The sequence below is a fragment of the Rana temporaria genome, chromosome 2, assembly GCF_905171775.1.
Source record: "Rana temporaria chromosome 2, aRanTem1.1, whole genome shotgun sequence".
In the NCBI taxonomy this organism is placed as follows: Eukaryota; Metazoa; Chordata; class Amphibia; order Anura; family Ranidae; genus Rana; species Rana temporaria.
In genome coordinates, this window is record NC_053490.1 from 397,655,301 (window position 1) to 397,682,293 (window position 26,993).

At 45.0% G+C, this 26,993-nt stretch overlaps 2 protein-coding genes across 2 annotated transcripts in view; both read right to left on the reverse strand.

Moving 5' to 3' along the window:
• Window positions 1-26,993, reverse strand: part of USP9X (ubiquitin specific peptidase 9 X-linked) — a 316,211-nt gene that overhangs the window by 168,293 nt on the left and 120,925 nt on the right. Inside the window, 4 exon segments of the mRNA XM_040338099.1 lie at window positions 3,551-3,638; window positions 13,581-13,714; window positions 22,022-22,158; window positions 24,392-24,598. Of these exon segments, the coding sequence (XP_040194033.1) occupies window positions 3,551-3,638; window positions 13,581-13,714; window positions 22,022-22,158; window positions 24,392-24,598 (566 nt within the window).
• Window positions 14,463-17,585, reverse strand: LOC120927425. Its single transcript, XM_040338097.1, has 2 exons — window positions 14,710-17,585; window positions 14,463-14,493 (listed from the first exon to the last, which is right to left on the reverse strand). The coding sequence occupies exon 1, from the start codon at window positions 17,572-17,574 to the stop codon at window positions 14,713-14,715; it is 2,862 nt and encodes a 953-aa protein (XP_040194031.1). The 5' UTR covers window positions 17,575-17,585; the 3' UTR covers window positions 14,463-14,493; window positions 14,710-14,712.

Below are 26,993 nucleotides of genomic sequence, written 5' to 3' on the forward strand. Positions count from 1 at the left end.
GCAAGTGACACGCTCGGGGCTCCCACTGATTCTGCATTATGGTGAGTTGAACTATTTTATATATTATATAACAATGTAATAATAGAAATTATGCATTTCACTATATGGCACTATATGGCGATATGGCACTGCGTCAATTTAACTAACAATTGTGCGGTCGTGCAATGCTGTACCCAAACAAAATTGACGTCCTTTGTTTCCCACAAATAAAGCTTTCTTTTGGTGGTATTTCTTAATCAGTATAGGCCAATATGTATTCTTCTACATATGTTTGGTAAAAATAAATAAATATATATAAAAAAAAATAAAAAAAAAGACATACAAAGTGTATATTGATTAGATTGCGCAAAAGTTACAGTGTCTACAAAATAGGGGATAGATTTATGGCATTTTTATTATTATTATTTTTTACTAGTAATGGCGGTGATCTGCGATTTTCAGAGACTGACATTGCAGTAAACAGATCAGACACTTGACACTATTTTGGGACCAGTGACATTTACACAGCGATCTGTGCTATAAAAATGCACCGATTACTGTGTAAATGTCACTGGCAGGCAAGGGGTTAAATGTGTTCCCTGGGAGGTGTTTCTAACTAGGGGGATGGGACTGACTGGAGGAGAGAGATCTCTGTTCCTAATTACTAGGAACAGCAGATCTGTCTCTCCTCCCCTGTCAGATTGGGGATCTGTCCGTTTACATTGACAGTTCCCCGTTTTGGCTCTCTGTGGAGCGATCGTGGGTGGCCGGCTGACATTGCAGCCACACACAGGTCCTTTTTTACTCCTATATAAATGTATAGAGCCATGACAGGTCCTCTTTATATTCCTACATACATGTATTGAGCCAAGACACATCCTTTTACACTTCTATACACATGTATAGAGCCCTGACAGGTCCTTTTAAACTCCTATATACATGTATGGAGCCATGATCGGTCCTCTTTATATTCCTACATACATGTATTGAGCCATGACATGTCCTCTCTATACTTATATTTACACACGTATAGTGCCATGACCGGTCCTCTTTATACTCCTATACATGAATACAGCCATAACAGGTCCTTTTTATTGAGCCATGAGCCATGACAGGTCCTCTTAAATTATCAGGATATAAAATGATATCCTTTTGGTGGGCGTGTTCATCCGATCCGCAGACGGAAGAAAAAAATAGGGGTTTCTTCCATCCGCAAAATCGGATCTTTGCGGAGGCGGGTGATTACGGGTGTCAGCGAATGTTTATCCGCTGACACCCGCAATCACATAGGGACCAATGTTTGTCCCTTATTCATCCGCAAACGGATGGATGAAAAAGCGGACATACGGTCCGCACATGTGAAAGGGGCCTTAGGCCGGCACTGGCTTCAAATGTCTTATTCCTCTTGTCAAGCCACTCCTGAACAACAAACATCAGAAGCATCTTACCTGGGCTAAAGAAAAATAGATCAGGTCTGTTGCTCAGTGGTCCAAGTGGCCAAGGGGCCCCTGAAAGAAGTAATATTTTACGAACGCAACGGACGTAATGCGAAGCGGCGCGCTGTCGTCACCCAAGAGCTCCAAACGTTGCCCCAGTGGACGGGTGTCTGGGAATTTGTGTACCGGCCAGCACATCAGATTCGAGGCATCTTTTTACTGCATGTTTGTAAGTGCAACACGACTTTTAATAAATCTTTTTTTTTTTTTACTCATTTAATGCGCTACGTGGAGCTGTTATTGTTTTTTACATGGTGGGCATTGATGTTGGTGAAGTCTAATCACTTGTGGATGAGACCCAATGTAAGGATCGTATCTGTCTGAACTGCAAGACTGGGAGCGACTACCTATTATATGCTGTTCATGATCCCCTGTCATAAGGGATCATGGCGATTTGGTAAGGAGCCAATCTATATTTTGGTGGAGGATACATCACTTTTCTTTGGACACGTTTTCAACAGATTTTGAAATTTGGCACAGAGCACGGGCGTTTGGCATTTCATGTGTTAAACATTTATGGACTTTATTGCTACAATATGTTATATATATATCCATATCTCTATTATCTATCTATCTATCTATCTATATATATATTTTTTGGTTAATATTTATTGATCTAATGATATGATCTAAAAAAAATTGATGTTCATTTATCACTGTTTCACTGTCATTACTTGAGAGTGCTATATAGTGCCCTCTAGTGGCTATCAACCGCTCTTGTTTTTTGGTATATTAGTGATTTATATATACACCATCATATACCACATAGTTTATGATGTATATCAATATATATCACATAGTTTTGTGTTTCAAACATTTGTTTCACATGGTTTAGAGGTAGCACGATTTATATTTTTTTCACAAATTGTTTTCTTGGTGACTATAGTCCCCGCTGCCTTGAGATCATTGACAAGATGCTCCCTTGTAGTTCTGGGCTGATTTGTCACTGTTCTCATGATCATTGAAACTCCATGAGGTGAGATCTTGCATGGAGCTCCAGACCGAGGGAGATTGACAGTTATTTTGCATTTCTTCCATTTGCGAATAATTGCACCAACTGTTGTCGCCCTCTAACCAAGCTTCTTGGCGATTGTCTTGTAGACCATTCCAGCCTTGTATTGATCTACAATCTTATCCCTGACATTTTTGGGCAGCTCTTTGGTCTTGGTCATGGTGGGAGATTGGAATCGGATTGCTTCTGTGGACAGGTGACTTTTATACAGGTAACAAGCTAACACTAGGGGCACTCCCTTTAAGAGAGAGTGCTCTTAATCTCAGCTCGTTTCCTGTACAGAAGACACCTGGGCTCCAGAAATCTTGCTGCTTGATAGGGGATCAAATACTTATTAAAATGCAAATCAATTTATAACTTTGTTTTAAATGCATTTCAGGAATTTATCAAAACTGAAGTTGAGAAAATCTGGAGCAGCTGAGCTTGGCAACCAATCAGCTTCTATCTTCAGCTTGTTTAATAAGGTATAACAATGAAAGATAAAAGCCAATTGGTTTTCATGCACAGCTGCTCCAGATTCTAGCTACTCCAATTTGTTATAAAATTCCCCTCTATAAAAGCAAACATATTGCAGTTTAACAATTCTTAGATGAACCGGCTGCATTTGTTTTATTTTTTAGGCTTGATTTTATTTTTATCTGTCCAGTAACAAGCTCTTCTGCAAATATATTAGCTAGGACTGTTAAATCAAAGCATTTACCACTGACAAGGGGTGCTTACAATGGTCAGCTTTAATCCATTTATGTAAAACTTTGATCTCAAAAGGAAAAAAAATGCTGCCGTAACTGCAGTGTTTGGCTTTAATTTGTGGTGCATTTAAATCTGCTAGTCCATCTAATACTACCCTACCACCTAACAATGCTGCTGCTTGCTGTACCCCCTGTTCTCCTTCATCCAAAATGTGTGCTATTTAACACAAGAGCTGTGTTCATCAGGTAAAAAGCAAGGGGAAAAGCCTAAAAATAAAAAATAAAAAAAATGCAGCCACCACATCCAAGGATTGGTAAACTGCAATTTCATTTAGGCTTTAATACCACTTAATGCACAGGATTATGAAATTTACCTCAGAAAATTTAGTCGCTCCTGGACTTCCTGCACATGACTATATCGACTTCCTGGCCTCACAGTCTGGGGATCATACTCGCCATGTTCTGCAAAGTACAATTGCATATTAGTACGAAAATTAGCTTTGATCATTTAATGTAAACAGAAAAAGCCAACGTAATTTGAATAACCTCCCAAAAGTAAGCTAGCTCTGGCACGATTTCCTTATGTGCAGTTTCTATTGGTCAGAAAGGTACATGCAGGCACCTGGCAGTATCTGTTTTAAGGTAACCAGGTTATTAAAGCTCATCTCAAGCAAAATTGTAAAGTCACATAGAAAACCCCCTATTGTAATTTGAATGTAAATTTCATAGAAGGCAACAATTTAGATTATAAAAAGGCAAGTCTGTTTGATGGAAAATATGATTTTTAGTAAGCATAAAATATTTTGAGGGACAAAGGAACTTTTGTAGGCCGTCAGGTTATATGGTTGCCAACAGGAAAAATGGAAAATGAACAACTAGCAGCAGGATAACCCTTGCCCATATCTCAATTTTGCAGCAAAGTAGTACCAAGAGCATAAACATGACTACAGAGGTACCCATGTCCTTCAACGGACTTCAACAATAGGATTTCACAGCGGAGAACAAAAAACATGTCCCATTGAGGGACAGGATTCCTCTATTGGAACAACAATGTCGTCCCACTGAGGGGAGGGCAAACATACCAACAAAAGCCAACAGAAAACTGGGGACTGTGTGCAGCTCAAAGAGCCCACTGAAGGAACTGGAAGTTGACAAAAAATTAGGCCAGAACAGAGCGCAGACACCATGAAAGAAGGAATGGTGGGATTCTCAAATACAAAGCCTCAATTAAAAAAAGAAACAAATTCATTCTGTTTTGGCAAAAAATAAATCAAAAATCGCAATCCCCTTCCACGCCAAACTCAACTACATACATAGTGCAGATCCCACTTTGGAGATACTGTTTAGTTTCAAGTTGTTTGGCAAACAAAAAAAAGGTTGTTGCACCCCCCAAAAAAAAAGGCAGTGGGTACAGAGAAGGCGGCATTGTGACCACTAGGCTATTGTCCCTTATGCCGCGTACACACTAGAAAAAAACGTTTTTTTCGACCAGATTCTTGTCAAGCCTGTCTTGCCTACACATGATCGTGAAAAAAAAATGCTTGAGCAAAGCGTGGTGACGTACGACGGCACTATAAAGGGGAAGTACCATTCGGATGGTGCCACCCTTGGGGCTGCTTTTGCCGATTTCATGTTATTAAAAGTTTGGCGAGAGACGATCCGCGCTTTTCAGGCTTCGTGCTTTTCAGTCTGTTACAGCGTGACGAATGTGCCATCTCCATTACGAACGCTAGTTTTACCAGAACGAGCGCTCCCGTCTCATAACTTGCTTCTGAGCATGCACGTTTTTTTCACATTGTTAAAGCCTACACACAACCGTTTTTTCACAACGAGTATGTCCTAAATTTTTAATGCCCATTTTTGACGTCATGAAAAATGCTCTGGAGCCCACACACGATCGTTTCTAATGACATTTAAAAAAAATACGTAATTTTCACGTCATGAAAAACGGTCGTGAGTACGCGGCATTAGAGCACCAAAAAGATGGTGAAGCAAGGCTGCAGCTGCCGTCATTGAGTGTCCTGGTTCTAGCCATTGCCAGGTGCCTTAGCAGTCCAAATGACAGGAAGGAGCTTGATGAGCCTATGCTTCTAACTGCTCGTGCATAAAATAGCACCCTGTCACCAGATAAAGATAGTGGCAGTTTCTCAAGACTTCTCAGCTTAGTAAACTCCGTTAAAGTGCAAAGCATATAGAAAGTTTTACTGTACTGTTCACACACAATACCATGCAACAACCAAACATCTGGGATAATAAAATACATATATATACACACACACACACACACACATATATAATAACAAATAAAAAAAATTAAAGAAAAATATTTCTCAACCCCAAAAAGATTGACGTTATAGGTTATAGGGACAGATTAACCACTTCCCGACCGCCGCATGTACATATACGTCGGCAGAATGGCACGGACAGGCACATCAACGTACCTGCCTAGACGTGGGTCGGGGATCCGATCGGGACAAAACCCCCCACCCCCCCCCCCCCCCCGCTACATGCGGTGGTCAGGTTCCCTCGGGGAGCGATCCGGGACGACGGCGCGGCTATTTGTTTATAGCTGCTCCGTCGCGATCGCTCCCTGGAGCTGAAGAATGGGGAGAGTCGTATGTAAACACGGCTTCCCCGTGCTTCACTATGGCGCTGCATCGATCGAGTGATCCCTTTTATAGGGAGACTCGATCGATGACGTCATTCCTACAGCCACACCCCCCTACAGTTGTAAACACACACTAGGTGAACACTAAATCCTACAGCGCCCCCTGTGGTTAACTCCCAAACTGCAACTGTCATTTTCACAAAAAACAATGCAATTTAAATGCATTTTTTGCTGTGAAAATGACAATGGTCCCAAAAATGTGTCAAAATTGTCCGAAGTGTCCGCCATAATGTCGCAGTCACGAAAAAAATTGCTGATTGCCGCCATTAGTAGTAAAAAAAATAAAATAAAAATGCAATAAAACTATCCCCTATTTTGTAAACGCTATGAATTTTGCGCAAACCAACCGATAAACGCTTGAGATTTTTTTTACCAAAAATAGGTAGAAGAATACGTATCCGCCTAAACTGAGGAAATTATATATATATATATATATATATATATATATATATATATATATATATATATATATATATATATATATATATATATATATGTTTTTGGGGGATATTTATTATAGCAAAAAGTAAAAAATAGATTTTTTTTCAAAATTGTCGCTCTATTTTTGTTTATAGCGCAATAAATAAAAACCGCAGAGGTGATCAAATACCACCAAAAGAAAGCTCTATTTGTGGGGAAAAAAGGACGCCAATTTTGTTTGGGAGCCACGTCGCACGACCGTGCAATTGTCTGTTAAAGCGACGCAGTGCCGAATTGTAAAAACCCCTTGGGTCATGTAGCAGCATATTGGTCCGGTCCTTAAGTGGTTAATAGCCATAGCCCTGGTTCCAAAATCTCTGCAAATAAGCCCCAGAAAATACTGGCCTGACCTGAATAGGGCGTTACAGAGAGGACACTAGTACACAAAATGGGAATACCTGTGCTTGCTGGCCAATGCAAGAGACTTGTAGGATTTCAAATCTACCAGTTCATTGTGAAAAAAAAAAAAAAAAGAAAGACATTCTCATAAGGACACTAAGTGAGCGTGTGCAAGGTATTAAAGCCTCAAAGGGGCATGCATTCAGTTTCTTAAAGTGCTTGTAAATCCTGCTAGCCTTAGATGCACAGATGTAACCGATCCTCCTACATCAATTGTACCCGATAAATCGGCAGCCATTCGTCCTTTACAGTCTTCTGCAGCTCACATTGAAAAGCAGAATCTGGCAACAGAAAACGGGGGGGATGGCCGGCCTCACACACTGCACAGCCGAGGGAAGGGACACCTTCCCCTTCCTCTCTCTACATGCAAAACAAGCACAGCTGTAGCACAATCCAAAGCTATGAGTGTAGCTCCACTCCCTTGATCTCCTTTTTTGTTTTAGACCCCTTTCACACTGAAGAGTTTTTACAGCGTTTTATCGTTAAAAATGGAACAATTAAAACGCTCTCCATGCATCTCAATGGACCCTTTCACACCGAGTTTTGGAAGAAGCATCTTTGGAGCAGCTTTTGGGCACTGAAAAAAAAACGCTCCAAAAACGCCCCTCTCCATCGAAATGAATTGAAAGCGCTGTAAAAATAGGATTTTTGTACTCACCGTAAAATCCATTTCTCTGAGTTCATGGACGGACACAGCAACCTTTGACAGTAGGGTTATGCACCTTCCTTCCAGGAGAGTTTAGGCAGAATTTACAGCACTTAAAACGTTAACAACCTTTTCTTAGTGCAGCTCCTCCCAGGGGGGCGTGGCTCCCCGGGCATAACCCACACCCTGCTCTAGCAGCCTCAGTTCATAACAAGCAGTACAAACAAAGGAGGGGTGGGTGCTGTGTCCGTCCATGAACTCAGAGAAATGGATTTTACGGTGAGTACAAAAATCCTATTTTCTCTTTCATTCATGGACGGACACAGCATCTTTTGACAGTAGGGACGTCCACAAGCAGTGTCAAAAAAATTTGAGGGGTGGGAAAAACAGCAAACCAAGCTTCACCCCCAAACAAAACCGGAGTTACTCAACGGAGGAACTCCAACCTTAAACTGCCGCCTGTAACACCCTGCGGCCGAAGGAGGCATCAGAAGATGCACTCACATCCACCTTGTAAAACTTTGAAAAAGTGTGGACTGACGACTAGGTCGCTGCCTTACACACCTGTAACACAGAGGCTTGATGTCGGAAAGCCCAAGAGGCACCGATTGCCCTGGTCGAATGCACCGTGACCCGGAAAAGGAGGCGCCTGCCCCTTCAGGGCATAGGCCTGTAGCACAACCTGGAACCACCTGGAAATGGTGGCCAACGAGACTGCCAGGCCCTTCCTGGGACCAGACGACACAAAAAGGGAGTCCGACTTCCGGAACGGAGCCGTCGCCGATAAGTAAACTCGAAGGGCCCGAACCACATCCAGGGAATGTAAAATTACCTCTTTCGGGTTCTTCAGCTGAGGAAATAAGGATGGAAGAACAATGTCCACATTGATGGGAAAGGCCGAAACGACCTTTGGAAGAAAAGAGGGCTGCAGACGCAGCACCGCCTTATCCTGATGGATGACCAAGTAGGGGGCCTTGCAGGACAAGGCCACCAATTCAGACACCCGTCTGATAGAGGTAATAGCTACCAGAAAAACCACCTTCTGTGACAGAGTCAACAAAGGGATCTTCCGAATGTCCTCAATGGGAGCTCGCTGAAGCACCGAGAGGACCAAATTCAAGTCCCACGTGGGCAGTGGAGGGCGCACCGGAGGAGCCACATGGCGGACCCCCTGCACAAACGTGCGTATCAAGGAGTGCGCTGCCAAGGGACGCTAAAAGTAAACAGCCAAAGCAGAGATCTGTCTCTTGACCGTGCTCAAGGCGAGAGCCTGATCCACTCTCCGCTGTAAGAACAGCAGAATCCGGGACACCACGTATGTACGGGGTGCCACATCATCTCCTCACACAAAGATGTAGGCTTTCCACGTACGATGGTAAATCTTTCGTGAAGTAGACTTCCGTGCGCGAATTAGGCGATAGTGACCCCCAAGGAGCCACCAACGCATCTGACGCGTCCGCCCACGGGTCTCTCCACCTGGCCACGAATCGTGGCACCTTCCGGTAGACGCTAGAAGGTCCACGTCTGGAGTGCCCCATTTTCAGAACAGACCCTGAAACACCTCCGGGTGAAGAGACCACTCCCCTTCATCCAGAGTTGTGCGACTTAGGAAGTCGGCTTGCCAATTCTGTACTCCCGGAATATACACAGCTGACAGAGCTGGAACGGACCTTTCGGTCCACCGAAGGATGTGCGCGACCTCAGTCGCTGCCGCTGAGCTTCTTGTGCCTCCCTGATGATTGACGTACGCCACGGCCGTCGCGTTGTCGGACTGGATCCTGACCGGTCGGCCCTGCAGCTTCAGGGACCACCTGGCAAGGCACAGCTTAATTGCTCGGAGTTCCAGAATATTGATCGGCAGGTGGGACTTCCTGAGTCCAGCGCCCCTGGGCTGACTGAGTGCCCCAAACGCCCCCCCAGCCAATTTCCAGCGGCATGGCAGAAAAGAATTCCAGGTCCGAAGCACCGGAGACGTCAGCCACCACACCAGGGAAGACTTGACCAGTTGACTCAACTGAATCTGGTAATCCAGAGAAGACGGGAGCTTGTCCCACCGTGACAGAATTTCCTTCTGTAGTTCCCTGGTGTGGAATTGGGCATACGGGACAGTCCTCGAAGGAGGCCACCATCAGACCCAGAACTCTCATGCAGAAGCGAAAAGACAACCACTTCTGGGTCGACAACTGCCTCACCGCAGATTGCAGGGTATTCAGTTTCTCCGATGGGAGGAACACTCTCGCCTCCGCGGAGTCCAGGACTAGTCCCAGGTATTCCAGCCTCTGGGACGAAACACTGACTTCCGGAGATTCAGAAGCCAGCCGAACTCTTGGAGAGTCTGACACGTGATAGACACGTCCTCCTCCAACTCTGAGCCTGAGGAAGCTCGCAGGAGAAGGTCGTCCAGATATCCCATGATAGCGATCCCTCGCTGCCTCAGCAGGGCTAGTATCGGGGCGAGCACCTTGGTGAAAACCCGCGGTGCCGAAGCCAAGCCGAACGGGAGGGCCACAAATTGAAAGTGATCCTCTCCGATCGCAAAGCGCAGAAACCTCTGGTGCTTTGTGCATATGGGAACATGCAGGTATGCGTCCATGATATCCAAGGATGCCATGAAGTCCCCCTGATGGAGTGCCGCTATCACCAAGCGAATCGACTCCATCCTGAATTTTTGCACCTTGACAAAGCAATTGAGGGCCTTGAGGTCCAGGATAGGGCAGACCCCTTCCTTCTTGGGGACCACGAACAGATTGGAGTAAAACCCCTGAAACCGTTCCTGCGAGGGAACTGGCACAATCACCCCCCTGTCCAGTAGATCGTGGACAGCCCCTGACAGGGCCTGCCGGCGAACCGGAGGGAGTTGGATGTTGGAAGGAAAAAATCTGTTTGGGGGACAAGAGAGAAACTGTCTTGTAGCCCGAGGCAACCACTTCGCAAACCCAACGGTCGGACAGAAGAGACCTCCGCCTAGCCGAGAATTCGCGAAGTCGGCCCCCCACCCGAGACCCGGGCGGGGGCAGACCTTCATGCGGAAGCAGGTTTGTCCGCAGGCTTGTGGGCTTGCGGAACCAGGTGCGCTTCTGCCCCGCAGAGGGGGCTTTAGCACCTTGTAGACCTTTTCCCACCCCTCCGGGCGCACGAAAAAAACGCTTTGGGGTAGTAAAGGAGGGTCCTTGCTTGCGGCGAGGCTCCTTACCCTTCCCAGACTGTGGGAGCAGCGTGCTCTTACCACCCGTGGCATCCTTAATGATGTCATCCAGGGATGCCCCAAAAAGCCGTTCACCCTTAAAGGGCAAATCCACCAAAGCCTTCTTAGAGGACTGGTCAGCCGACCAGCATTTCAGCCACACAAGGTGGCGCAATACCACCGCATAGACGGAAGCCCTGGAAAGCAAGGGGATCGTATCCATGGCCGACTCGCACACAAATTTTAGACCTTGAACCAATTGTTCAGCCAGGTCCCTACAGGACTCGGAAGCATCCCGTTCCCCGCAGTTCCTGCAGCAGGAGCTTCGCCCTTACAGTCAGAGTCTGCGACACCAGGGTCCCGGCCAGAGCCGGCCTCACCGCCGAACCCACAACAGTGAATAGGGAGCGGGCCACAGCCTCCACTCTCCCATCAGCAGGGTCCTTAAATGCAGGAGCCCCTTCCACAGGCAACGTGGAGGACGACGGAGGAGAGACACATTTTTTCAAAAAGTCCTCCTCAAGGGGGTAACGGGTTGCAAAGTTTTTTGGAACGGCAAAAACTTTTTGCGGTGTATCCCATTCCTTGTACAACATACTGTCCAAATAAGGAACACAAGGAAACACCTTAGCGGTGCGTGACGGTTTGCGGAAGCCAAAAGGGACTGGCACGTCAGGTGCCTCCGCCACCTCCTCAAGTTTCAGAGTATCACGCACCGCAGAAATAAGAGCTCCAACAAATTCCTTGTCCGCAACTGACCCTGAAGCAGAGTCATCCTCACTGTCCGCGTGGGTTAAACCCGCAGCCTCTGACACTACAGAACCAGAGGCAGCAATAGCATGGTCCGACTCAGCGTCAGAGACATCCTGCTTCAAACCTGGTGAGAAAAGACTCCAGGACAGCCGACATTGCCTCAACAGATGTGGCAGGGGGAGGGGCGTCAAGGGTTAACTCAGGCATTGCTGGGGAAGTACCACCTGGTTCAGGCTCCATAATGCCCCAGCGCTGTGTCACCCTCACTGCAAGGCAGAAAAAAACCCACTGGACACCTCCTGGCTGCTACTACAGAGTATGGGGGCCCCTGGGACTCACCACCCCTCCCGGTGCAGCGCGGTCTGAGAGAAGGACAAGGTGTGTTGAGAGGCCGGCTGTGCTGCGTCTGTCTCCCTCAGGCAGATTTGCGGTCTTTTTTGCAGCGCTAAAACGGTCACACGAGGCCAAACGATTTCCAAGATGGCCGCCGAATGTGTAAAAAAAAACAGCACAGGACCACAAGAAAATGGCCGCCGAGATATATAGAGCGCGACTCCGGCAAAATGGCGGCCGTTGCGCATTTAAAAAGATAGTGACACAGCAAAAACAGCACAGCACAAAATCACACCATAGCACCTGTAGTGAACACACACAGCTCCCTGCAGTGAACACACACAGCCCCCTGCTCCGCACACAGGCCCAGGAGTATAAGAGACCCCAGAAAAGCCCCCCTCACAGCCGATACCCCCATGGGAAAGGAGGGAGAGGAAATAAGGGAGAGAGGAAAGCAGGGCAAGCCCTCAGTCGACCTCCCAGGGGAAAATTCCAGCCAGACCACTTACCTGAGCAAGGGGCCACTACTTACCCGTCCTGCGACCACCGGCTGGAGGTATCCCAGACAGATCCAACGTCCGCTAAACGGCATGGATGTCGGCCAGACACACTGTGACAAAGCCATAAAAGATCTGTCATATGTGTGCCCTAGAACAAGATGTTCCCCGGCCGCCCCTGGAGCAACAGGGCCTGTCGTGGACGTCCCAAAGCTGAGCTAAGGGCCGGCACACGCTCGATGGCCGAACATGGGGGGACTACAAGGGTCAACAGTCAGCTGTTGATAGAAGAATCACAGGATTCAAAATGCAGGAACAAAAAAATAAAATGTGAGAAAAAAAACGCAAGAAAAAAAATCTCCAGAGTACAGGACTCCAGAAGTGCCTGATCTCTCCTGTCGTTAGGCAGAAAAAAACTGAGGCTTCTAGAGCAGGGTGTAGGTTATGCCCGGAGAGCCACGCCCCCTGGGAGGAGCTGCACTAAGGAAAGGTTGTCAACGCTTTAAGTGCTGTAAATTCTGCCTAAACTCTCCTGGAAGGAAGGTGCATAACCCTACTGTCAAAGGATGCTGTGTCCGTCCATGAACGAAAGAGAAAATGCCTTACCCTTGCAAAAACACCCTAAAACGTTAGGGACTTAGCAGTGCTTTACCAGCACATTAGGATTGCAGGTGAGGCTTGGCTAGAATAACGCTCGAAAAACGCCCCAGTGTCAGGGAAAAGCGGTTAGAAGAGAGTGATGCTGATAACTGAAGAACCAGGCAGCAGAGAGAAATAACACCTAGAGCACTGGAGAGAGGGAAAGTATAGAAAGATTTGCTTTGTTCATATCTGAATTTTATAACTACTTTTAAGTGCCTAGCGTTGATTTCTCCTGTAGGCAGCAGTAAAGCTGTGCTTGCCCGTGAAATATCTACAAAACTTCAATACCCCAAATTATCCATAGTTGACACTTGAGAAGCCCTTAGAATTGATCATGTTAAAAGTTTACTGTGATAAAAACCCTAGAATTATTGATGTACACCAGCATGCGACGATACATAAATGTGTAAGCACATAGTTTTTATGTGTAGCTGCACCTAAAGCTTTAAGTAAATGTTTTTGTTTTTAGATGTCACTTTTTAAAACTCCATATAAAAGTATTGCCCAATAGCCCTTTATACGATGGCATATAGCTGGTGACAGGTTCACTCACCACGTTTTTAGGTGTGTTCCTATAATTCGTAGGGAAAAAAAAAAAAAAAGACAGCCAGCTCGTAAAGAATACACAAAAGCCACTGCTACTACTGCCTTACGTTGGTGGCAGCAAAAAGTTTTTAAAACGTCCAATCACAAGCTAAAAATCATCATCTCTAAAGTGCCAACTTATTTTACCATTGGCACCATGTATCGGACCACGCAACACCAGATTTCTCAATGGTGTATAAAAATTAGCAAGACTTACCTTTTGAGTACTGTCGCATGCTATCCATATATGAAGAGAGATTTTCTGCAACTAATGTAACAAGTGCATGGTTATGCTGGAGTTGGTTTATTAAATCATGTCTGTAGAAAACATGCGGACTGCGCTGTGTCTGGCTGAAATTTAGGAAACAATTACAAATAATTACATATCCTTCAGCACAGCAACACAATTATTGCATGTTACAAATACGAAAAGTGTGTAATTGCTAACCACACTGTGCACAACACAATGAATATTAGAACATGCTTTCCAATAATTATGTCCTATATTTACAAAAGATACACCATCAATACCTCTGCAAATATAGCGTTTGCATCTAAAATCAGCACCTACCCCAGTGGAATGCTGTACTTAACTATGCCTGCTATGCTTTAATTGCCCAATTACCATATATACCCGAGTATAAGCCAACCCGAATATAAGCCAAGGCACCTAATTTTACCACAAAAAAAAAAAAAAGGAAAAAACGTATTGACTCGAGTACAAGCCTAGGGTGTCCATCTGCATGCCTCACTGTGTCCATGGAAAGGGTGCCGACTTTAAAAAAATAAATAAATCGGTGCTCCCCAGCCAACAAACTTTGCACGCTTGTAGAGGAAGAGTGGGGCTATAATTTGTGCCAAGGTTGGGGTCCAGGGGGCCTACAGCCAGCACCGGGTCCCCAAAGTCAGGGAGATTAGGCGCAAAAAGGTGACTTGAGTATAAGCCATGGGGGGCATTTTCAGCACAAAAAATGGAGTTACACTTACCGGTAACGTCCTTTCCAGTAGTCTTTCAGGACAGCCACAACTTGAGAGATAGGCTCCTCCTCTTCCTTAGGAAACACTGCACAGCCTTTAAAATCTCTCCTCCCCCTGCTAGACCTCAGTTTTTATACGAGCACTCCGGTCCGCTGGGGAGACACAAGAACATGTTAGTAATCCATAGTTAAAACATCAATATCATACTATGTTCCTGGATTAAAAACCCCTTCTTCCAACTTTTCGGGAGGGTAACTAGGGCTGTCCTGAAAGACTACTGGAAAGGACGTTACCGGTAAGTGTAACTCCATTTTTCCCTATCCGTCTTTCAGGACAGCCACAACTTGAGAGGATAATCGAGTACTTACAATTTAGGGTGGGACCACGGCTTGCAAGACTTTTCTCCCAAAGGCTTGTTCACCTGCTGACACCAAGTCTACTCTATAATGCTTAATGAAGGTGGCGTAGCTGGACCAAGTTGCGGCTTTGCATATTTGATCTGGCGTCGCTCCAGCCCTTTCAGCCTGAGAAGTAGCCACCGCTCGAGTAGAGTGTGCCTTTATTCCTGTAGGGACTTCCCTACCAGTCAAGGAGTAAGCCTGCCCAATAACTAGTCTAAGCCATCTAGCAATTGTGCGCCGAGACGCTTTCTGTCCCTTTCTGGTCCCAGAAAACAAAACAAACAAAGAGTCTGACTTCCTAAAAGCCCGAGTCAGCTCCAAGTACTGTAGGATGCATCTCCTAACATCTAGTGTACTAAACTTAAATTCCCTTTCACCTGAGGGATTGGAACAAAATGAAGGTAACACAACCTCCTGGCTTCTATGAAACTTGGAAGCCACTTTCGGAAGGAAAGCCGGATCGGTTTTAAAAACAACCCGATCCGGAAAAATTACACAAAAAGGAGGACGAATGGACAGGGCTTCCAATTCACTGACCCTCCTGGCAGTAGTCACTGCAACTAAAAAGACTGTTTTAAACGTTAAATCCTTTAACGAACACTTGTCTAAGGGTTCAAAGGGCAACCCTGTTAGCACCTGTAAAACGAGTGATAGATCCCACTTGGGGAAGGGAGGTCCCTGGGAAGGTTTCTGTCTGGACAAAGCCCTAAAGAACCTGATGACCCAAGGATTGGAGGCTAGAGGGCTCTCTAGAAACACACTGAGGGCTGAGACCTGGCCTTTAAGGGTACTCACTGACAAGCCTTTATCCGCTCCGCACTGAAGAAACTCTAGAACGGACTTGTGGCTTTGTGTTGGAAAGGAAAATTCCTGGCACCAAGTATTAAAACGAAGCCAAACTTTTCTATAAATAGAACGTGTCTCCTTCTTCCTACTGTTAAGAAGGGTGGCAGTCAATTTGTCCGAAAAACCTCTGGACCTCAGCAAGGACTCCTCAGTAACCACGCCGCAAGGTTCCACCTGTGTACCTGTGGGCATAGAACTGGACCCTGCGAGAGGAGATCCTCTCGAAGAGGAAGAAAAAGAGGGGGTTCTGTGGTCAGTTGCTTGAGAACCGAAAACCAAGCCCTCTTGGGCCAGTGGGGTGCCACAAGGATAAGTGAGGTGTTCTCCAGCTGAAATTTTCTCAGGACCAGTGGTAGAAGAGCTGGGGGTGGGAAGGCGTAACAAATCCCGAATCGCCAGCTCTGGGATAGGGCATCTATCCCTCTTGCTCCCTCTCCCCTGCCCCAAGAGAAAAACCAATATGTTTTTGCGTTCTCCCTGGACGCGAAGAGGTCTATCTCCGGAGACCCCCATCTCTTGACCAAAAGATGGAAGACCTCCTGATTGAGGGACCACTCGTCTTCCCTCAGTTGACTTCGACTGAGGAAATCCGCTGTACTGTTTTCTATTCCCCTTAGAAAAACTGCTGATAAGGACAGGGTGTTTGTTTCGGCCCAGCGAAAGATTCTTGTTGTTATGGCCGACAGGGCTACACACCTGGTGCCACCCTGTTTGTTCACATAGGCCACGGCCGACGCATTGTCTGACCTCACCTGGACGTGGTGTCCTCGAAGTCTCTCCTGAAAGAAGATGAGCGCTAAACCGATCGCCCTCAGCTCCTTCCAGTTGGAGGAATGTTTCAGCTCTGCCACTTCCCAAACACCCTGTGCTGGAAATACACCCAGGTGAGCCCCCCAACCTCTGCCGCTGGCGTCTGTGGTGACAACCAGTGGGGACCGGATATGCCACAGACGACCCTGCGACAAATTGGTGATCCTTCTCCACCACCAGAGGGATCTCTTTACCTGACTTGGGACCTGTACCAGGACGTCTAGGTGTTCTGAGCTGTGGTCCCAGACTCTGAGTACAAAGGCCTGCAGGGCCCGAAAGTGAATCCCAGCCCACTGGACTGCCGGTAGAGTGGAAGTTAACAGTCCTAGTGTTGACATCAGGAATCTGATTGAAACCTGATGGCTGCCCTGGAGGGCAGATACCGACTTTTCTAACTTTAAAGCCTTCTCCAATGGAAGGAAGACCCTTAGAAGGGTGGAGTCCAGGGTGTACCCTAAATAAGGAATGCGCTGCGATGGTATTAGACTGGATTTTTCCAGGTTTAACAGCCAACCTAGGTCCATAAGGGTCTTTTTGGTTAGTTCCAGGTCCCTGGATACTTGTTCCGGAGAGGCTGCAAAAAGAAGCAGGTCGTCCAGGTACGCTATTATACCCACTCCCTGAAGACGCAGAAAAGCTATTGGTTCCGCCAGGACCTTTGTGAACACTCGGGGTGAGGAGGATAGACCGAATGGCAAGGCCTGGAACTGTAGGTGCACCACCGAGGTTCCCAAGTCTATCGCTAATCGTAGAAACTCCTGAGACCCCTCTGCAATGGGTACGTGCAGGTACGCGTCCCTGAGGTCCAGGGAGACCATAAAGCAATTCTGTGGTAGGAGGGCCCTTACCGTGAAAATTGACTCCATACGGAATCTTTTGTATGTTACTGATTTGTTCAGCGGTTTCAGGTTTAGGATTAACCTGTAGCTGCCAGAGGGTTTCTTTACCACGAAAACGTGGGAGTAAAACCCTCTTTTCTCCTCTCCTTTTGGGACTCTGCAAACAACATTTTGGACCTCCAGATCCCTCAAAGCCCCCACTAGAGCCTCTGCTTTTTCCTTGGCTCTGGGAAGCTGAGTGACCAGGTACCTCTGTGGCGGAAGGGATGAAAACTCCAGGGAATACCCCCTTCTCACTATCGCCAATACGTACCTGTTTGGGGAAAAAGACTCCCATTGTGGGAGGAAGGCCCCCAACCTTCCCCCCACTCTGATCTGGGAGTCATTGTTTTTTGGGGGGCTGGTCAGGTGGGCGAAAAATCGCTCCTCTTCCCCTACCCCTGGGTGTCCAGATCCTTTTTTGAGTCTCTGGTTTCGGGACCCCTGTTTGTCTCTGGGGACGAAACCCTCTCCCTTTTAGTGGAGTTTTACTTTTAAACGGAAAAGATTTTTTCTTATCCGCCGTGCGGTCTAAGACTGACTCCAGGTCGGGACCAAATAGGAGATCTCCTGTAAAGGGAATCCCACATAGCTTAGACTTGGACGCAATATCTCCTGACCAAGTCTTGAGCCAGAGAGCTCTTCTGGCAGAATTAGCCAGGGCTGCTGACCTGGCCGACATGCGGACGGACTCTGCTGAAGCATCCGCAATGTAGGCTACCCCTTTTAAAATTGTAGGGAAGGAAGCCAAAATAGTGTCCTTGTCCGTATCCGCCTCAATATGTTCTTGGATCTTTGAGAGCCAGTGCTCTAAATTACGGGCCACTACTGTAACTGCTAATTCTGGTTTTAAATTGCCAATTATGGACTCCCAAGCTTTTTTCAACAAAGAGTCCATTCTCTTATCCATAGCATCCGTCAGGTTGCCCATATCTTCAAATGCTAAATCAGTCTTTTTAGAGACTTGGGAAAAGGCCGCATCTAATTTAGGGTTCTTATTCCAAACGGACGTGGAATCTTCTGAAAAGGGAAACCTTCTCTTAAGGGATTGAGAAAAGAAAGGCTTTCTTTCAGGGTCCTGCCACTCCTTCTTAACAGTATCAACCAGAAGTTCGTGCACTGGGAAGACCCTGCCCTTGTGTTCCCCCAGACCTTTGTACATTTGGTCATGGAGGCTAAGAGGTTTACTATCCGTGTCCTCAACCTCATCAAGAGATAGTTTATACCTGGAAGACTTCTTGGACTCACTGTCCTGGTCTTCTTCACCTGACTCTGCCTGCGAGTCGGAAGCAACATTCTCCATTAAGGAGTGCTGCCCCTGAGAAGGGCCTGCAAAATCAACTGCTTCCGCTGAAGGATCAGGAGAGGCAGGTGCAGGACCCTGAACATCAGGGTGGGCTGTAACCTGTGTGGGTACCAGGGGGGGTTGCACCCTTTCAAACAAGGTTTTGAAAGAGGAAAAGGTAGAGGCCAGTTCTTTAACTGAAGCAGCTAAACTATCCCCCTGTTCTGCATCCCTTTCCCTAACTAGAGAGTTTATGCAGTCTCTGCACAGAACTTTCGTCCAAGAATCAGGAAGGGAGTCCCTACAGGAAGCACATTTCTTCTTAGAACTATGTGTCCTTCCTGTTTTTTCTTGGCTTTTTTCTAGGCTCTTCTGAAATAGAAGACATAAGGACCCACATTTAAAAAAGAGCAAGATAAAAAAAAAAAAAAAAAAAAAATGTATCTTGTAACAAACAACCACATGGTTACAACCCTCTGGGAAGCACTAGACAGACACTACTGCTAGGTGCCCTTGCTGCCTTTCCCTCCTCTCCCCCAACCACCAAGGGGAAGCAGAGGAAGGAAAAGACACAGTCTAAGGTGTTGGGAAACCCTCCCCAGGAAACCCTTACCTTGGACTGGCTGGAGGTAGCGTCCCTGGTCGGGTCCCGTTCCGGAGAAGTCACCGACATAGTGGGGTGGTTGCGCTGTGTCTAACTCGTCCCAACGAGTATCCGACACCTCCAGCAGGACGTGTGGGTCTCTATCAGCGCCGCGACCCGGAAACCGGAAGTCGCGGGTCAAGGGGAATCCTTTCCGAGGCGCACCGGAAGTGACGTCGCCCGCCACTCGGCCCGCGATTTTTAAAAAAACAACCTGCGGCCTGTAATCAGGGTGCCCGGAGCCGAGTTCCCCCCGCCGCGGTCCTGTGGACACGATAGGGACCCCCCACAAACCGACTGCCGCGCTCGACATGGGTTGGGGTGCGTTTTTTGGCGGTAAGTTTTCGCCCCATCTCCTTTAGGAAGCCCTTGCCTCCCACATAGGAAAAATAATGGCTACAGTCCCCTGACTGCACTGCCTGGTTCCTCAGCAGTGTCTCCCCACCGGAGGAAACACTAAGAACTGAGGTCTAGCAGGGGGAGGAGAGATTTTAAAGGCTGTGCAGTGTTTCCTAAGGAAGAGGAGGAGCCTATCTCTCAAGTTGTGGCTGTCCTGAAAGACGGATAGGGAAAAGAATGTGCTGAAAAACCCGGCTTATACTCGAGTATATACGGTACTTAGCACTATGCAAATATCAGATATTCATACTGTATATGCCAATGTAGAACAAAGACCATTAACGGTCACAGCACAGTAATGTATTCTTGGACATTAAAGTTTTACGAAACCCATTGCCATTCATTCTCTTGTCTCCCACAGTACACAGAACATGGAAATGCAATATTTTAGTAAATATAAACTGCTAAAATACCTTTTCTCATTAGCAGTATATAGCAGTCCTGTGAGGTCTATCAGTGTCTGGCTGAGTACTAGTTAAAGCTTGTAGGAGGAGATATCATTCTCCTCAACTATGAGGCTGCCCAACTCCTGACCCCCTCTGTCTGGACAGTGCCAATTGGCCCTGTGCTGATCACATGCAACTTCCCATAAAAAAACAAAAACAAAAACACCACACACACACACACACACACACACACACACACACCAAACTGAGCATGTGAAGAGCCCCAAAGGCTCTGTACTATCAAATGGATTGGGAACTGTAGAAGAAGGGGAGGACCAGACAGCATTTTTACACAATGCACAGGATTAACCTAGGTTCCACAGTGAGTATAACAAGCAGGCATATACAGACTGATTTTGCCATTGTGGGTTTAGTAACATTTTAATTTCCATGTAACCACTTGGCTTCCTAAACTCTGCTTTAAAGTGGTTGTAAACCTCAGACATGACATATGAACAAAGCATATCCTTCAATGTGTACTTGTCTCAAGAATAATTTCTTTATGCGGCCTCGTTCCTCTGCTATCAGCATGAACTACTTCTGATAAGTTTTCCTGAAACCAAGAGAAAAGAAGGGATCTTAAGCTGATTGATAGCTTAAGCTCTGCGTGTTTTGTGAAGGGGGGTGCGTCCCTTCCCTCCAATAAGCTGTTGGAGCTCTGCAGAGTGTAACATCAGCTATCCATCCCCTGTTTTCAGGCAGCTCAGACAAGCTTTATAAATTCTGGACTTTGAAGGGATGTAGAGAAGAGAAGACAACAGATAAACAGGTACAATGTATGTAGAATATTTGTTTTATCTCTGTGTATCACCTGAAGCCAGTCACCTCACTGGGTATATGAAAGGGTTTACAACCACTTTAAATATTTAATATCCTGCTTAAGGGCCCTTTCACACGTACGGACCGTATGTCCGCATTTTCATCCGTCCGTTTGCGGATGAAAACGGGACATACATGGGTCCCCATGTGATTACGGGTGTCAGCGGATGAACATCCGCTGACACCCGTAATTTGTCCGCCTCCGCAAAGATCCGCATTTGCAGATGGAAGAAATCCTATTTTTCTTCCATCTGCCGGATCGGATGAACACGGACATACGGTCCGTGTTCGTCCGATCCACCATAGGGGAGAGCGGAGGAAACACAGGGCGGTCCCTGCACAGTGTGCGGAGACCGCCCTGTCAGCTGCCAGCTCAGCGGGGGATTTTACAGAGGATACCCGCAGAGCTTTGCGGACACACGGAGCGGATCATTACTGATCTGCTCCGTGTGAAAGGGCCCTTAGCTGCATAACGAATCCTCCAAAAATACAGCATTTATATATTATGTACCTAACCCCTTTCACGCCGACTTCAAACAAATATGCAACCATACTGGACGGGGCTTTTTTTCTGTGGGGTCATCAGGGTCAAAAGGTCAGTTTTTTTGGACATGATTGTTTAATTACTATCAGTGTCTGCATTTTTGGTAGGATAAAAAAGGTGCACTATTGGTTTTGATCAGTACTATGGGTACAAACACACATGTGGAGCAGGAAAATCTAGTTTGGGTTGTTCTTTGGTCGAAGGTTATGGTAGTAGCAAGAAATATACAGCAACATTTTTAGTTTTTTTTTTTTTACCATTTTGGGCTAGTTTTCCTTTGATAATCAAAAATAAATAAATAAAATCAGGAGAGATTACCATTTTCCACCAAATGAAAGCCCAATTTTTCATGAAAAAAAAATGTGGTACAAGCCACCTGGATGCACAAAGTAGTTGTGATGTTATATTCACACATGACAAAGTTGCAAAATTGTGCTAAGGCATTAAGATTTGTTATATAGTTTGGTTGAAAAAGACACAAGCCCATCTAGTTCAACCAAAAGGGAAAAAAAAAAACATATGCAAAGGGGTTAAATAAAACCGAACATGGCGACAAAGCAAGCTTTGCATTGGAGATGATAAAGACTGAAAAGAAAACGAAAATGTTACCTTAGATTCTGAGGTGCTTCACCAAATAAACTGCAAATTTCTCTAATTTGTTTAAGTGCTGGTATGACCCATTTGTCATTTGTACGTAGCTCTTCTATAAAACGATCTATCCACTGAATTTTCTGTGTATCTCGATCCTAAAAAGAGAGAGGTAAAAAACACATGAAGACATAAAACGGTTACAGAAAAAAAAATGTGGAGACTGGCACAGCTACCCTCCTGGACATGTTAACTCCAAAGATGGGTTTAGACTCTCTCACCCACAAGTCACCTATTCAGTCAGTATAGAAGTATAGAACACATGGTTGTAAAAAAGCTACTTCAAAGTGCATAAGCCGCTTCCAATATCACCCGCATTGTATAGGGAGTCCTCACTTGCTGGACACCAGTTTCTATCATGACTGGGTCACAAACATCAAATGGTAAAATATTCTGCAGATAAATAACTGAATTAAAGAACAGAGAGCAATGGAATCTTAAACAGTGATGTTCCCTATAAGCCGATACACAGAAAGCTTCATAGAAACAATGATTCCAGGTCAACCTAACTTTTTGTTATTTTTTTTATATTCTGATGTTTTATGGGTTATATTTTTCTGTTAAAAAAAAAAAAACACATTACACATGTTCCTTTTGCAATTCGGGGCTTCTTACAGCGCAACAGTACATTTTCAGAAAAGCTGTAGTTTTACTGATGAGTGGTGGTGGGGGGGGTTATTATGTTGTCCCAACACACTAACCACACCAATTGCTTTTTCGTGCACATTTTCTGCACCACATGAAAACACGCTGCCCTTGTTAGACATGCACAAGTGCTATTAAACGTTAATGGCAGCCCAAGCACATCGAACATACATAAGTGCATTGCTGCCACCAAACCACATGGTACTGCAGTGCGGTTTGGTGCAGTCTACTCTAATCTGCTAGCTTAAAAAATAATTTAGGGACGTCCAACAAGTTTTTCGAAGGGGCAGCTCCCACACCTGTTCTCTGTGCTCCACTGGCTTCGTAGCAATACAATCTTGACCAGAACAGACCTAATCTCGCGATGACCAAACACCTCTTTCCCACAATGGTCCTACCTCTAGATGCACCATTTTCTTAGTTCCTTGAACTGTACAAATGCTATTTCTTGTCCCCATACGAAACCCTGTGTTTAAAGAATACACCTCAACATGTCACTTCTGGTATCCATACACTCGTCTTTCTGAATAGACCCTCCAATATGGGCAAAGCCTGCACAGCCTGGGAATGGGATACTGACAACACCCTTTCTCTTGAAAACTGGAACCACATTTTCAAGTATACACACAAAGGTTCAGTTAACGTAACTACGCAAGAAAACTGTTATAAAAAAAACTCATATCCAGATGGTACCAGACTATTTCTCTCCTACACAAAATCAATCCAAACAATGCTGGAGATGCCATCAAGATGATGGCACGCGGTTGCATATCTGGTGGACATGTCCCAGAACTGAACCCTTCTGGTCAGAAATACACACTGTAATTTCACATGCGACAACATACATCCTGAACTACTCCATTCAAATTACTGATACTGATCAATACAAAAGCCTTGTCAACCGTGCCCGGATCTAACCTTCAAACAGGCAAACATTATAGCTCTATACGCAACATCCCTCTAATGAAGAGGGAAGATCAGAATACCCCCTACACCAGAGAGATCTTGCGATGGACTAACCATCCTTTCTCCCTTCTTTCAACATTTCTTTTAAATTTCACCTGTTCTTTCCTTTTATATCAAAAAACATCAATCCAAAGCTTCCCCCCCCCCCCCCACACACACACACCGATTTATTTTCAGTTAGGAGGGCAACATTGGCCATTGCATAAAACATCCTATTTATACTTCTCGTTTATTTGACCAACCCTCCTAACCCAACCAAACACACTCTGGGCTTACTTCACAACGCCTTCCCCATGCCTCACCCCCTCTGTTTTGTTTTTTCTTTCTTCTTGCTTCAAGTACCCTATTTAATACCGACTGGTTTGGGCTTGACCCAGTTGCTTGATACAAACAGACTTCCTTGACGTTGGGCACTGATGGCCCTGAAGCAGGCAAACTGTTATACTCGTTACATTCCCCTCAACGGATTGTTGCAACACATCCAATGTGTACTGCATGTTCAAAAAAATAATTTAAAAAAAATAAAATAAATGTTTCCGCTACAAATAAAAACAAACACACACCACACTATATAGTCCATATAACCAAAAGCTGTTTCAAATTCAAACAACTCTAAGGTACTTGTTAAGGCATTGTGAAAACTGGTTAATGTAAAATGTTATCTTTTTGGTAAAAGGCAAACAAAAGCCTCAATATTTGATATAAACCTTTTTTACCAACCTGCGAGCAGCTGTAATCCAAAATTTTTATATGGGCACTCAAGGCTTGGTCCATTATATCAACGGGCACATCATCACTGTGAGCTAAATTCCACAGAAGGTTTAAAACCTTATGAGCCATTACACCATCTTTGTCATCTTCTGCTAGCCGGCGTATTAACTCCAGTAGCTTCTCACGTTGTTTTTTGCTTGCATTTGTCCAACTAGCCTAAAAAGAGAAAAAACCTTGTATAGTTAAACAGTCAAAAAGGACCATTACATTTTTATGGAAAATACGGCAATTTACAGTGTAAGCATGTTCTGTTATGCAAGAAAAGTCTGCTTTATTAAAACAGATATTCCATACAGTAAAAAGCCATTAGCAAAAATGCTGAGCCTAGTTTGTTTGAGCTAAAGAAAAAATTGTCAAAACATGCTCACTAACCAGTTCATTGAGCTCAGTGAACCCACACTTGAGGCAGAGGTGGCTGGGCAAGCGATCTTTGGCCAGAACCACCAATAGTGAGTGTCTGACAAGCGCGGAATTTAAAAGATAAAGACAATCCCTTAACCACTTGCCTAGTGGGCAATTTCACCCACCTCCTGCCCAGGAAACTTCTCAGCGCTTTCACAGTTTGAATGACAATTGCACGGTCATAGAAATCTGTACCCAAAGAAATTTTTTAAGAAAAAAAAAATGTATATATATTCTTAGTTTATATATTCAAAATGTTGCAAGTAATTTTTCTTCTTCACCAAGGTGCTCTGATTAAACTGATAGAGCTGCACTGATCATTAGGACACGGATGATCATTGCCCTGATTATCAGTGTAAATGTTTGCTGTCACAGGAAAGCCAGTTATCCTTTCCTCACACAGTGACAACGCTGAGGAAAGGAAATGCCGATAACCGACATTTGTTTACATTGGATCAGCTGTGATTGGCCCTTTACCTCGATCTGTGATTAGCTGTGTCCGAAGGAGACAGGAATCACCGAGTACACACAATGCGCGCCCTGGGGCAGAGTTCTGGGAGGACATCAATAGATGCCCTTCCAGAACTGGACTACCGCACTGTAGCAGTCTTAAGGTTATATCCCAGTCGAAAAGTGGTTAGGCAGAACCGCTGAAATGTGAAGGGAAAAGCAGACAAGCCTAATATAATTTACTAGTCTATCCATAAGTTCCGAATCCATTGTATATCACACCGTAAGGTAGAGCACATTGGAGAAGATTAATTAGTGCAGCACGGGGACGATTAAAAAATGGTGAAGGGAAGAATCTGAGTTGGAAGTCCAGCAGTCTGCAAGTGTCATTATTGCGAACAGCACTGGGAGTGTAGTCTCACTTACCAGTAGGATTCATAATTGAAACACAGGACTTTATTTTATCAGCAATTTCCTGTGCAACTTATTTTGATTTTAACACATGGGATGATTCATGAATATTATAGAATCAGTTCATTACGGCTTTTGAAGTAACACGTTTATGTACATTTGTATGCACTAGTTAACAGCCGGGCAACACTTATGCAACATTGAAATTCTTATTGGTTGTGATGAACACACACATTGATAGTGACTGCAGAAATTGGATCACATTTTTGATTTAGGTATTTGAGTAGTAGGCAGCGCATTAGTATTATTTAAACTCCTGAAATGAGTGGGTAGTTGTGTTAATGACATTGCACCAGTAGCATTTCAAGCAGAGCTTTTGCCAGGGCCAAATCACTTAAGGGTAAGAGCATATAACCAATGGTCTATAACTTCCTGTTCTGTAAGATAAAGATATAAAATATATGACTCACCAGTTTCTATTTTAAGAAATACAGTAAAGGATATGGGAATTTTAATTATTGGATTGGCTTTTTTCAGCTGACTGGCCACTGGCAAGAGAAGGCTGAAGCGACATTCCCCTATCGAATTGCTCCCATTTCCACTAGCCTCAGTTTTTCAGTAAGCAATAGGGAGATCAGAAGAACAAAGTGGAGGGACCCATGTCCCATAGTGTACTCCAGTAAAATGAATTCACTAGCAAGACAAATATCCTATTTTCGTTGTCGTACATTATGGAACACATGATCTTTAGACATTACACTGGGTTGTCCAAAAACAGCCAATCTGAGCTTGGGCAACACAGTAGGTAGCTGAAACTGATTTAGAAGGTGGAAAAATACACATGAAAAGGGCAGAGTGCTTCCCTCTATACATGTTTATAGAAAGTATTTTAAAATGTAATAATTTTTCCATGGAAAGCAACAAAAAGAAAAAAAAAAAAAAAAAAAAGAAAAGAAAATTGGCAAGCATGGCAGGTACTGAAAAATGCTAGTGTCAACCACCATATCCTCGGACAACATTACCCACAAAAAAACCCAAATAAAAGGTGGGAACTTTCAGCAGTTATATACTTTAGAAGCAGAAGTTTAAATTTAAGGGGGTTGACTTGCACATACCTAGAAAACCCTGGGTCAACCCTATATGCTGTTAGAAAGTTCAAATATTTTAAATGCCCCATACACTGACCAGTAAAAATAAAAACAAATAAATAAATGTGGTTTCATAAGTGTGCACATCCTGTTATAAGACCCCTTTTCACAGGCTCACCTGTCCCCTACCTATCAATTAT

Coding starts and splice junctions, on each gene's coding strand:
- LOC120927425 (XM_040338097.1), bottom strand. CDS start 17,574: ATGGGAGTCTTTTTCCCCAAACAGGTACGTATTGGCGATAGTGAGAAG.